General features: G+C 43.7%; 2 protein-coding genes across 2 annotated transcripts in view; one reads left to right on the top strand and one right to left on the bottom strand.

Moving 5' to 3' along the window:
- Positions 1 to 1,097, bottom strand: part of CNOT9 (CCR4-NOT transcription complex subunit 9) — a 32,375-nt gene extending 31,278 nt beyond the window's left edge. The window contains exon 1 of the mRNA XM_013004354.2: positions 990 to 1,097. Coding sequence (XP_012859808.1) covers positions 990 to 1,013 — 24 coding nt within the window. The 5' untranslated portion in view covers positions 1,014 to 1,097. The remainder of the gene's footprint in view (positions 1 to 989) is intronic.
- A 112-nt stretch (positions 1,098 to 1,209) lies between these two features.
- USP37 (ubiquitin specific peptidase 37) overlaps positions 1,210 to 12,848 on the top strand; it is an 86,576-nt gene continuing 74,937 nt past the window's right edge. Inside the window, exons 1-2 of the mRNA XM_045294764.1 lie at positions 1,210 to 1,298; positions 12,554 to 12,616. The gene's annotated coding sequence lies outside the window, so the exon portion shown is untranslated. The remainder of the gene's footprint in view (positions 1,299 to 12,553; positions 12,617 to 12,848) is intronic.

The following is a 12,848-nucleotide window of genomic DNA, read 5'->3' as shown; positions in this document are numbered from 1 at the left end:
GATCCCTTCGACACCTCGTGATCGCACAGGCTGGCGTGTTCTTCCATGTGGGTAAAGCCTAGTCTTTCTCTCGCGCAGCTATTTGGTGGTTTTGAATTGTTGACCCAAGGATCGCACCCCAACGCTTAACTACCACCACCAGGGCTCACGCAGAGGCGACTCTGAAGCAGACTGGGGAGCCTGTTCCACCCACAATGGGCTTGACACACACGGAGGTTAAAAAAAAAGGCATTCTAGGAGACCAGAAGCGCCCCTTAAGAGTGGAAAAGCCCATGAGGGAGGATTAGAAAGGCTGTCGGTGTAGCTAGCCGGTGACAAAAGATGAGGCTGAAAACGTGGGCACACAAGGCCTTGGCGACTACCATAACGAATCCGGATTGTATCAAGTGCATAGGAAGCCATACACAGTGCTACTTCAGGCAGGTGTATAACGCGATCCGCTTTTCTTGTTAAAAGACTAGGCAGGTAGAACGAAAACGTGTGAGACAGGTTTTCAAAGCAGAGAGAACCGTAAGTCAGAGGCAATAACTTAATTCACCACTCCAGACTTCTGGTTTTCCACCTGCAGAGCAAATGGTTGGAGCTCCACGCCATCTCTAACCCGCCACGTTAGGCAGGGAGTTCCGAGAGCGCAAGGCGGGTCCGATGGGACTCAGGGTTGCTCTTCGGGCCCGGCTCGCAACTGGCGCTCTCAAAACAGTTGAAATCAATGAATGGCCGGCCTGGCCGCGCGAGAGGCGCTCCGGGAGCGGGATCAGGGCCGGAAAAGAACGCGCCGCGCCGCGCTAGAGGCCACGGGAGTCGGCTGCCGAGGAGCGCGGGGGCCAGCCCCCTCGCAGGCCGGACGCGGCGAAGAGGGCAGCAGGACCTCACGGGACGAGGGCAGAAGGAGCTGGACTCGAGGCCGACCCAGGGAGCCGGGAGAGGGGGCCGAAACGCGGGGCTGAAGGGGGGGTGTTGGGCCCAGGGTAGGCGGCCTGGTCACTCACCGCAGCCGTCGCCAGGCTGTGCATGTTGGGAGCGGCCGCCGCTCTCCTCCCACCACCAGACGAGCCCGACCGCGTCCCCGGTTCAGCGCCGCTGCCGCCGAAGAGGATGAGCCGCCGCAGCCGCCATCCGCCTTCGCTCGCTCCGCCCCTTTCGCAGGCCTCTGACCCCCTCCGACCCCGCCCACACCGCCTCTTCCCGCCTCCTTGACCTCCGCCGAGTTAACTGTCCCCGAGTATGTCCTTTGCCTCTACAGGGTCAGTGCTGGAAGGACGTCTGTCACCTACTAGTCCCCGTTTCCCAGGCTTCGAGTAGGTATCCATAGAAACATGAACTCTGACTTTTCTGCGGAAGCCCGTGAAGGGCGGGAAACGCCGAGCCGTCCCAGGTGGACGTTAGTGCGCATGCCCAGCCGGGGCTCAGTAGGAGGGAAATGGAGGGAGCTCGAAAGGGGGTGAAAATGGGAAGTGCGCGTGCGTACTACCTGTCGCCGGGGGCGGGCTTTCCTTGCAAGGCTTCTCTTGGGGCGGGCGAAGCGCAGGAAGGGCGGAGTTACAAGCTTGCGCGCACGCGCCGGGGTTGGTCGCGTCGAGTGTGCGTGCGTGCGTGCGTGCGTGCGTGTTTGCGTGTGGCCACAGTTCCCGCCATCAGCCGCTCTCCCTGACTGGGGGAGCGAGCGGCCTCGCGTCTCCGCGCTCGGTGCTCCTTTTTGACTGCCGGTTCCACTGCCCCCTGCATAGACGGTGCTTCCGGCGGGCCTGGCCCGAGGCCCCGGACTCGCAGACGCTGGTAAGACGGGCCCGGCGAGCTTCTCTACGGGCCGTTTCTCCCAGCCCCCTCCCCTTCGCGGTCCGCCCACTCGGCGTTCACTCTCTGGAGTTCGCCCGCTGCTTCTCAGCCTGCCCCCGGCTCCTCGACGCTCCGGGGCCTCCCAGCTACTTCAGCGCGGGTCCTCCCCGCCGGCTGGCCCGACGGCGTTCCCCGGTCCATGCTGTCACCTCTGACCTCCTCCATCCGAAACTGGCCTCTGCCGTTGTCTATCAGTTGTCCCTTAATGAGGCCTGTTGTCCCCTCGGGTGACTTCCCTCCCCTCAGATCCCATCTGGTCTGGGACGGGATACTCATGCAGTGTCTGGGCCGTTCCTCACCTGCGTTCCCTTCCTAGCCGTCCTCACCAAGGGCCATGCGTTTTATTTTGGGGGGTCGGACGCGAGGGGGGCTATCGTGCAGCCCTCTCGTCGCGCCCCGTCTGTAGCCATCACGGTGGTTGTCAGGTTGGTCTGTCTTAGGTCCTGAGCCATGGAAGGAACTGGTAGTTGATGACAAAGCCCCGAGTTTAAGAGAGTTGTCCTATAGTGGTTTTGTGTCAGTGGCTTGGTACCCCTCTAGCCAGTTCCAACTCAGAGTGACCCCCTGTGACAGTTGAACTGTTCCATAAGGTTTTCTTGACTGGAATCTTAATGCCCTTTGGTTTTGTGGTGATCTCAAAATTTCAGTTTTGTGAATGCCTCTTTTTTGGCGGTGGCGGGGTTGGCGTGAGGCGGATGGGTGTGGGTTGGGGAGGTGCTAGTGCCAGACAAGAGTCCCTGAGTGGCATAAGTCCTTAATTTAAGTGCGGAGCTACTAAATACTGAAAAGCTGGAGCTTCAACCCCACCCAGGTAAGGAAGGGTGGACCTGGTGATCTGCTTCTGAAAGGTCACTGCCAGGAAAACCCTGTGGGGCAGTTTTCTTCTGCACGTGTGGGGTCGCCATCAGAATGGGCCTCTAATGAGCTCAGGCTCACTGCCATTGCGTTGGTTCATAGGACAGATTAGAACGATTCCTGTGAGTGTCCAAGATGGTAAATCTTTATGGGAGTTTCAGAAGGGCTGTGTCTTTCTCACACTCTGAAAGAAGCTATCTAAATAGGAGATGTCAAGTAGACAGCTCATAAGGACCATGTAGGACAGGATAGAACTGCCCTTGTGAGATGAAATCTTTACGGGAGTAGAAAGTTTTGTCTTTCTCCCTTCTAACTTCTAAAACTCATGTTCTGGGCTAGACCGGAGCATGTGCATAGGTACAATTAATAGATAAGAGCCTATAACACGGAAAGCAGGAACTGGAATGGGAGTAGTGGTATCAGAAAGGTAAGGAGAAGGTGGGGAGGAAGGGGGAACTGATTACAGTGATTGACACATAACCACTCCACCACCCCCTCCAGGGGCATGAAAAACAGAAACCAGGGAGACAGTGGTTCGTGCAAGAAACGAAAATAATAATTTATAATTTATCAAAGGGGTCACGAGGGTGGGGTGGAGAGGGAGGGCAAGGGCTCACTAGAAAAGAAATGTTTAGAAAATAGTGATGGCAACATATGTACAATATGCTTGATACAATTGATGTATTGATTGTTAAAAGAGCTGTAAGAGCCGCCAATAAAATGATCTTTAAATAATTTTTAAAAAAACTTAATCTAACCTCAAAAACAAGTCTCATACTCCCTACTATTGAGTCAATTCTGACTCATGGCGACCCTATAGGGCCCAGTAGAACTATCTCTATGGGTTTCTTAGGGACTTTAAAAGACAGAGTAGAACTGTCTCAGGGTTTCCAAGGCTGTCCATCTTTCTCCAGCTGAGCAGCTGGAACCTCTGATCTTTCAGTTAGCACCCGAGTACTTTAACCACTGTACCCCGGGGCTCATTTTTGATGGACTATTCCAGAACGAGTAGAGTACTAGAAAAGAAGGACCTAGAATGGAACATTGAGAATTCTTAACATTGGACAGAGCATGAATAATTGGACAGCATAAATCTTGCAAAAGAGATGGAAGAAGTTGTCGGGACGTGTTGAATTCAGCAGAAAGATAAATGGAATAAGGACCGAAAAACCATTGGTAAATAAAAGTAACTGGTGATCTTAGAAGGGCTTCTATTTTGAATATCTGGAATTCAGTTTTGGGGCCTCTTATTTTTCCATTCCTTCCTAAGCTGAGCTAGAGTCCTGGTAGCATGATAGGCAATGAGTTGGGCTGCTTAACTTCAAAGTCAGTAGTTTAAAACTACCAGTTGTTCTGTAGGAGAAAGTTGGGGTTTTTCGCTCCCATAAAAAGTTACAGGCTCTCGGGGAGGAGATGAGCCAGTCAGGGTGTGATGTAACAACGATGAGAAATACAACTTTCCTCTAATTCCTAAATGTTTCCTCCCCGCTCCCACTACCATGACTTGAATTCGACCGTGCATGTCTGGCTAGACCAGAGGATGTACACTGGTACAGATAGGAACTGAAAATACAGGGAATCCAGGGCGGATGAGCCCTACAGGACCAGTGGTGTGAGTGGCGAAACAGGGAGGGTAAAGGGAGAGTGGGTAGGAAAGAGGGAACCGATTACAAGGAACTATATGTGACCTCCTCCCTGGGGGACAGACAACAGAAAAGTGGGTGAAGGGAGACGTCGGACAGGGCAAGATATGACAAAATACCAATTTATAAACTATCAAGGGCTCATGAGGGAGGGGGGAGCAGGGAGGGAGGGGAAAAATGAGGAGCTAATGTCGGGGGTTTAAGTGGAGAGAAAATGTTTTGAGAATGATGTACAAATGCGCTTTACACAATTGATGTGTGTATGGATTGCGATAACAGTTGTATGAGCCCCTAATAAAATGTTTAAAAAAAAAAAAAGTTACAGGCTCAGAAACCGGAAGAGCTTGGAAAAACTATACTGTGGTCTGGAAGACTACATAAGCTGGTTCTTGCCTGCTTTACAATCTTCATTTTGTGTACTGCTCTTCTATCCCACACTAAGCTCCACCAATGCTGCTGCTTTACAGTTGTGTTCAGGGCCTTTGCACTTTGTTTTCTATTTTCCTGAATTGTTTTAGAACCACTGCCCCTCTAACAACTTATTCTTCGATTTCAGTTTAAGTACTAATATATAACAATAGGATAAACTATGAAATCAATCAAGATGAGGTTTCCATGAGAGATAAAACAAAATTCCCTTTAAAAGTCGGATAGGGGAGGAAATAGTAAAATTTAATGATTTTTGAGTGTAGAACAGGAAATAGAGGGTAGGAAGTATATGCAATCCAAACACAGGCATTTGGATTTCGGTAGGTTAGGTGTGAGCTATTTTTTTTTTTTTAAGTGGTGGTGGTGGAGTTGGCATCAATCAAATTGCATTTAGTAAGAACATTTTGTTGGAATACAAAGGAAAGCATAAATTTTTTTTGTAATTCTGGGGATTTTTAAGGTGATACAATTAGTGTATAATTTAGTTGGCAGTTAGAATATTGTAGTGTTAAAGACTTTGGTAGGTGAATGGAGACTGGAAAGCAATTGATAGAATTCATAGATGATGGTGGAATATGGTGGTGATTAAAAGTGGTGACTGGCATAGACTTAGTTTTATCTGTAACCATAAATAAACTAGTTGTCTTTGCTTATTTGTAAAATGGAGACAATAATAGTCCCTGCCCTTTAGGATTATTGTGAAAACTAAATGCAATAATGTGTGGCAGTTGGCTGCTGTGCACATTTTCCATAATACTAAATAGAGATGGTGACAAAATGATGAGCTTCTGAATTAGAACTGTAGCTATGAAAATGAGGTTAAAGCTTGTATTAAAATTTCTTTTTAAAAAAGTTTTAATGGCATGTAATTCACAAATCATACAACCCAATACTTGATTCATATTAAGAGTTGTACAGTTATCACTACAATCAGTTCCAGAACATTTTCTTCATTCTTGCACTTATTAGCTCCCCATTTTCCTCCAGCGGCCCCCACATGCCCCCAGTAAACTCAATCCAGTAACTGTCTATAGACCCACCCATCCTAGATTTCACACAGAAAAAAACATTAAAAACATACACACATACTAACAATAACAAAGGTATTGGTATCATGAAAGTTGGCATCATTCAGGCAAGAAATTTTAGTACATTTAAAATTCTAGTTAATATACTTAAATTTCTTCCCTGAATGATGATGCTAAGTGCTATGCTGATAGCAAAATCCAAACCTATAGCGTCCCAAAAGAAGAGTGTGTAAGACTCTAAATCATGTTAACAGATAGCCTCATTTTTCTCCCTTGAATGCTGGATGGGTTCAGCCCAATACATAACCCATTATGGGTGATAAAGGAACAAAAATGAAATCTGGGGAGCCTTGTAATGAGGTCATGGATTGTGGTGTTCTCACAGTCTCTTCTATTCCTTCAATTTTAGTAGCTCATTAAATTACATTTTGTTAAGTAATGAATTTAAAAGATTGTAGCATTCATGTCTGTAACTCTGTGTCTCTTACCCCCTACCCCTTTTTCTGGGAAATGTATGGGTAGAACTTCAGGAAAAGGTTAAACTAAAGCTTAAATTTGAGAAAGAAACCCACAAGTTTAGTTTTGAAAGAAAAGCAAAAGCAAATTTATCATTTGAAATTTGTATCAACATCCTGTAACCACTGTTTTAAGAATTAAGACACTGTGTGTAACAATGTTTATGAAATCAACAAAGGAGATACTCTTTTTCACTGACTCCTTAGTTTTAAATGTATCAGATGAATAACACCAAGACTGATTAGCTGCTGGCTCTTTCTGGAGCCCCTCCCTAACATTGCATGGCACCGCTCTTAAACTTGATCATTTATGTGTCTCTGTGTGTGTATTGATCATTATATGTTAAATACTTCCAGTATGTTAGTGTGTGATCAAAAGATTGATTTTTGTTTTATAGTTTTGTTTTTAGTTTAAATTTTGTATAATGGATTCTTTTTAAAAGGCACACTTATATTTTCTTTAGCTTGAGTGATGGAGAACTGGCATAGCTGCAGAATATGAGTAGTTCCCCCAGAAGAGTGCTTTGCCTTGGCACAAGGATCAAGTAAAAGGTGAATTATTACTATATAGGGGCTTTTCTGTAAAAGTCACTGAAAAGTAAGTAATAAGTTTGTTTTGGATAGGTTTCCAAAAGCAGGGAAGTTGACAAAACTGACAGATTTTGTGCCTGTTTTATAGAGGCAGTTTTATGCTCTAGCATGCTTTATGACTGAATGCCTCTGATCAAGGATGTTTTCAAAGTGGAACCTAAAATATGGGCATTCAAATAAACAAGGAGTAGGGACATTTTTGCCGGATTGGGCTTTCAATGGAATGTTCAAAATGGAACAAATAATTTTAATAATGAAGAAACCCAAGAGGAATCTCTTTGTACATACTTAAGGAACATATAATTAGTTTTTACTGTTCTTTGTCTTCTCGTAATATTGCTTTGATGTGATCATTAGCATTACAGAGTTTAAAGAAACTTTGTCTTTCAGGTTCACAGAAAGTTTAACTGTTACTGGATCATGGCAGATAGTAAAAAGAAACTTAGTGTTGTTTTTCTCTTGTGACTAAGTAAGGCAAACTCCTATGATGATGAATGTGCAAAAGTAGGTAATAAAGTAAATTGAGGCATTTGTTGTTTTTTTGCCCTACAAGAAAGCTTGCCAGTAGAAATGATTAAACACATTTTCAATGTAGAAATGTGTTGCTTCATGTCCATGATATAGGGTGATTATGTGTGTGAACACCATACTGGATCCTAATTGAAGCCTATTGCCAGACTTCCTCGTTTCTGCTGTTACTGCTGCTCCTGTTTACAAAGGCTGTGTAAGAACTGGCGGTAGCAGCAGTAGAATCCCCCAGTGGCTGAGAAGACAGCAGTGAGGAGTAGAGTCAGAGGAATTGAGCCAGGAAGGAGTGGTGTCCAGTCTCACCCACAGTGCCCTTTCCTTTTGAGCAGGAACATTAGCCCAGCCCTCTTGCCCTTGCCCACTTGCTGGAAAAAACCCAAGAGCCTTTGCCTAGAGCCATGTCCTTTGCCTCACCTGCCTGTATCTCACCTGTGGTTCAGTGCTACAAGACCCTGGGTTTCAGGCCTTTAAAACCATTAGGAGAAGTGAACAAAAGGAGAGCTCCTTTTCATTTAAAACTGGTTCTCAACTTTCCTCATGCCGCCACCCTTTAATACAGTTCCTCATGTTGTGACCCCAACCATAAAATTATTTTTGTTGCTACTTCATTACTGTAATTTTGTTACTGTTAGGAATCGTCATGTAAATATCTGATATGCAGGATGTATTTTTATTGTTACAAATTGAACATAATTAAAGCATAGTGATTAATCACAAAAACAATATGTAATTATATATTGTGAAATATTTATTTCTAATGACAAATTAAATTTTGTCTTGAAGTATGGTGTGGCATGGCTAACGACAGTCTTCACGCCAGGTACTTGTATGTGGGCGTACCTGCATGTGGGCAGATCCACCTGGAGAAGGATAGAGGAGGTGGTGTATGGGTTCTAAGACCTTCGGAAATAACTGTTTTCTGATGGTCTTAGGCAGGGGTGTCAAACTCAATTAAAACATGGGCCATTTGGTGCAACAGGCAAGATTCATGCGGGCCACATCACATTTACAAATTTTGTTAAATTTATATTTTGAAGTGATGATACAGGAATATGGATAGGTTAATTAAAACACTATGTAATTGCTTTTATTTAAACGTTTATTTTATTTAATGTATTCATAAAACTAAAATGATTCTTTTCTTTCCTGAAATTTGCCAGTGCTTTCTTCCTACTAGTTTTCACTTACCTCTTATGTTGTGACCGGAAAAAATAACAAAATTACTAATAAAAAAACCAAAATGTTGGACAGTTGACAGGCGTGATGCACAATCGTAATGGCTTCCCTCTAAAAATGTTAACTAGTGCTGCCGCTAGGTATGATTCATAACAGCATAACCCAGAGTGCTCTTTTTAACCTTTTTGCTTTGGGGATCTGTTTACATTACATGACACTGACAGTGGCAGACATGTCGCTTCCACACGTCACCGGAACTGAGTCTAGCACGTTTATACACCTCCACAGGCCCCCAGGAAAGGCACTGGGCCACCTGTATACTTGTCTTCAGTAGTTAAAGGGTTAATGAGGGAATATTGTCTGTACGGTAGTGCCCCTACCTCCCCTAAAAGCTTTTTTTTTCTGTAATGTTTTCTATTTTCCTTTTATTTTAGAGCATTGCGGGTCATAAAAATTACCTGGGGGCCCCCCAGTTTGACACCCCTGGTCTTAGGTGACCCCTGTGAAAGGGTCGTTCAATCCCCACAGGGGTTGCGACCCACAGGTTGAGAACCATTGCTTTAAAACAATAAAACCTTATGGGACCATGGACATGTGAAACCAAACCCACTGATTTCAAGTAGATCTCAACTCATAGCCATCCTGTAGGACAGGGTAGAACTCCTGAGGGTTCTCTCCTGCCTCATATTTTTCCTGTAGAGTAGCTTGTTGATTTGAACCACTAACTTTGTGATTAGCAAACTCAATGCTTATCCCACAGTGCCACCAGAGGTTCTTTTTTAAACATTTTATTAGGGGCTCATACAACTGTTAGCGCAATCCATACACACATCAGTTGTGTAAAGCGCATTTGTACATCATTCTCAAAACATTTTCTCTCCACTTAAACCCTCGACATTAGGTCCTCATTTTTCCCCTCCCTCCCTGCTCCCCCCTCCCTCATGAGCCCTTGATAGTTTATAAATTGGTATTTTGTCATATCTTGCCCTGTCCGACGTCTCCCTTCACCCACTTTTCTGTTGTCTGTCCCCCAGGGAGGAGGTCACATATAGTTCCTTGTAATCGGTTCCCTCTTTCCTACCCCTTCTCCCTTTACCCTCCCTGTTTCGCCACTCACACCACTGGTCCTGTAGGGCTCATCCGCCCTGGATTCCCTGTATTTTCAGTTCCTATCTGTACCAGTGTACATCCACCAGAGGTTCTTAAGTGCTTATTGGGGGCTTCAAAAAGTTTGTGCAATACTTTTTTAAAAATAATACTTGAATTAAAGGATAGTGGAAATTTTCCACAAACTGTGAATCCTTGTGTATGTAGTCAGTAGTTGCTCAGATGAACAGTAAGTGATGCATTTCTTTCTCTATTTGAAATAAAACTTTGTGCCAAAATGTTAGAAAGGCATAGAGAAGAACAAGTGTTCAATGCTTTTTATATTAGATACACTCGTGAACTTTGAAATTTTCAGAATTGCATTAAATGTTATAAAATTTTTGTTGATGAATTCAAGTTAAATGACATTCACTGACTTTTGGTTCTATAAAGAAAACACTAAGATAATAAAGCTTTGTATTCCCTTTTATTTTGGATCCCTGACCCATAATGAAATATAAGGAAAGCTGAGGAAATTTGTTGAGATGCAACTGTTCATCTGAAGTTTCTTCTTTGAGCAGTACATAATATGAATCCTAGTTTGTGGCATATTTACTGTAACTGCATACTAATTCATTTTCTTAATGACTTTTCCTAACAAGATGTGGGGGCAGCTTTGCATTTAATTGAGAAATTCAGATGAACATAAACAAGGCCTATATATGTGGCCTTCAATGGAAAAGTTAAATGGCATACCCTGCATAGTGATGCTCTTGTAAAGAGCTTAGTGAATATAACTCGATATTAGCCATGTAAAGGGAATTGTGGTTCCAATGCCTGCCATTGTATGTTTTAACAGGTTGAAGAGAATTGTTCATCGTTCTTTTTTACTTTTATGTGTCAGGCAGTATTCTAGTGGAGATGCTGAGATTAAACAACGCATCTGTCTTCCAACAGCAAAAAGTGGACAGTCTGTGATAGTGTGATGCTGGTCTACTAGAGGTAGAAAGCACAGAGTACCATAGAAGATGAGAGAGAGAAGCATGTAAACAATCCTGAGTCAGAATTAGCTCAATGGCAATGAGTGAGTATAGAGGAGGAGAGGAATGGCTTGTTAAGGAAGTTACCATGTTGAGATAGTTTATTGTACCAGCCTGGCCGATAAACACAAGTGGGATTAATTGTAGGGCAGAGAGATAAATGGCTTGGTGAGCCTTGCCTTTCTTGTCTTTCGCTCTTTGATCATCGGACCAATGTGCGGCTGCCTTGCTTGTTCTGTGCCTCAATTTAAAGGCTACACTACCTGTGGGATGCCTAGCCTGTGGACTGTGTCGCTGTAAGTTGAGGTCCCTTTAAGACATCTCTGGAGCTGGGACTGGCGGTTGGTGACCTGGCTGGCAGTTGGTGACCTGCCTTCTGATTGGCTGCTGTGCTGACATAGCCTAGCTCTCTCTATAAATAGAGGAAGATCTGGCAGCAGACTAGACTTGAAGGACTGCTAGTCTCTCTGCTAGTCTCTCACAACTCTCTCACGGGAGTGAGTTGAATTGAGCCATTTGTAGTGCTTTATAATGTAACTATTTCTTTCTTGTATTATATATTTATCTGTATTTGGTTTAACAGTTCATTTCTTGTTATATATCTAATTATCTTTATAAATAAATATATTAAATTATCAGCAATTTGGTTTTATCTCTAGAGAACCCTGTCTAACACACATGTCAATTGAGCATGGATTTTATAGCCAGGGGAAAAAAATTAAAAGGTTAACCCCTAGTGGTGCTCTAAGTATTCATCATTGGTTCAAACTCATTAGCTGCTCTGTGGGAGGAGATGAAGCTGTCTCCTGCCATTAGGAATTACAATTTCGAAAACTGTATATATGGTTGCTATGCCTGGGAATTGACTCTGGAAGTGAGTTTGTGGAACCGAATGAAGAGAGTACTTAAATCTGTCCTGTAGCCCTAGGTCTCTTGTGTGCAAGGATAGAGTGGCATGACAATATAGGGCTTTGGAGGGGAAACAAATCACTCTGAATGGCTAGATTTGGGTGCTTGTTGGGGGATAGCAAGGTAGCAGTGTTTGCATCATGAAGGGCATAATGAGTTTTGGATTTTATGTTAAATGCAGTGGGGAGCTAGTGGATGTTATTTACAAAGAAGGATTTTGGTCTGTAGTTCATTATGAAGATGGTCTAGAAGATATTGGAGGTAGAGCAAATAGGACTCTCCTGACCTTTCATCTCTAATACCAATAATTGTCAAGAGAAAAGTCAAAGACAATGGAGTTGTCAGTCCCTGACATGAGCAACCTGGGGTAGGAGAGGGGGGCACATGTTCTTTGCAGTGCTGAAAGCTAGAGTGGAAACATTAAAGGACGCGTCTTAGCAGTGAAGCAGCAATATTACTGAAAATCTTACAAATTTTCATTGGCAACTCAAATTTTTGTAGAGTGGCTAGGTAGTATAAAACATCATGTTAACATATAGGCCTATAAGCAGTGATATATTCTATTACTTTGGATTCATACGCACAAGCAACCATACCAAAGCCAAGCTCCGTGCTCTTGAGTCGATTCTGACTCGTAGCAACCCTACAGAACAAAGTAGAAAAGCTCTGTGGGTTTCCAAGGTTGTAAGTAAATCTTTAAGGAAGCAGAATGACATCTCTTTCTCCCACAGAAGAGCTGGTAGGTTTGAGCTGCTACCTTGTGATTAGTATCTGAACACTTTAAGCCACTGCATGACCAGGGTTCCCTTCAGTTCACAGTTGGCACTCAAAATGAGGAGAATGTATAATAATAATAATAGAGAACTGAAATACCTAATGTATTTGAAGTGTTTTCACATCTCTTCTTTTATCCCCAGTTATTTGATGCACAGTAAATAAAGCCTCGAAGTAGGGGCCTTCAGACTGTATCCTGCCTGCAGGTGGGTCTTGTTTGATTTGTAGCTTTCAAAAATATATTTGAACTCCTTGCCCACAATTAAAAGTGGGCAGGGTTTTTTTGTTTTTTGTTTTTTTTAATCATTTTATTGGGGGCTCGTACAACGCTTACTACAATCCATACATACATCCGTTATGTCAAGCACATTTGTACATTTGTTGCCATCATCATTCTCAAAACATTTGAGAATGTTTTGAGCCCTTGGTGTAATGTGT

The sequence above is a fragment of the Echinops telfairi genome, unplaced genomic scaffold (genome assembly GCF_000313985.2).
Source record: "Echinops telfairi isolate 266 unplaced genomic scaffold, ASM31398v2 ScPeMD7_3;HRSCAF=10, whole genome shotgun sequence".
Lineage (NCBI taxonomy): Eukaryota > Metazoa > Chordata > Mammalia > Afrosoricida > Tenrecidae > Echinops > Echinops telfairi.
The sequence above is the reverse complement of the archived record's forward strand: the minus strand, read 5'-3'. Positions and strand labels throughout refer to the sequence as shown.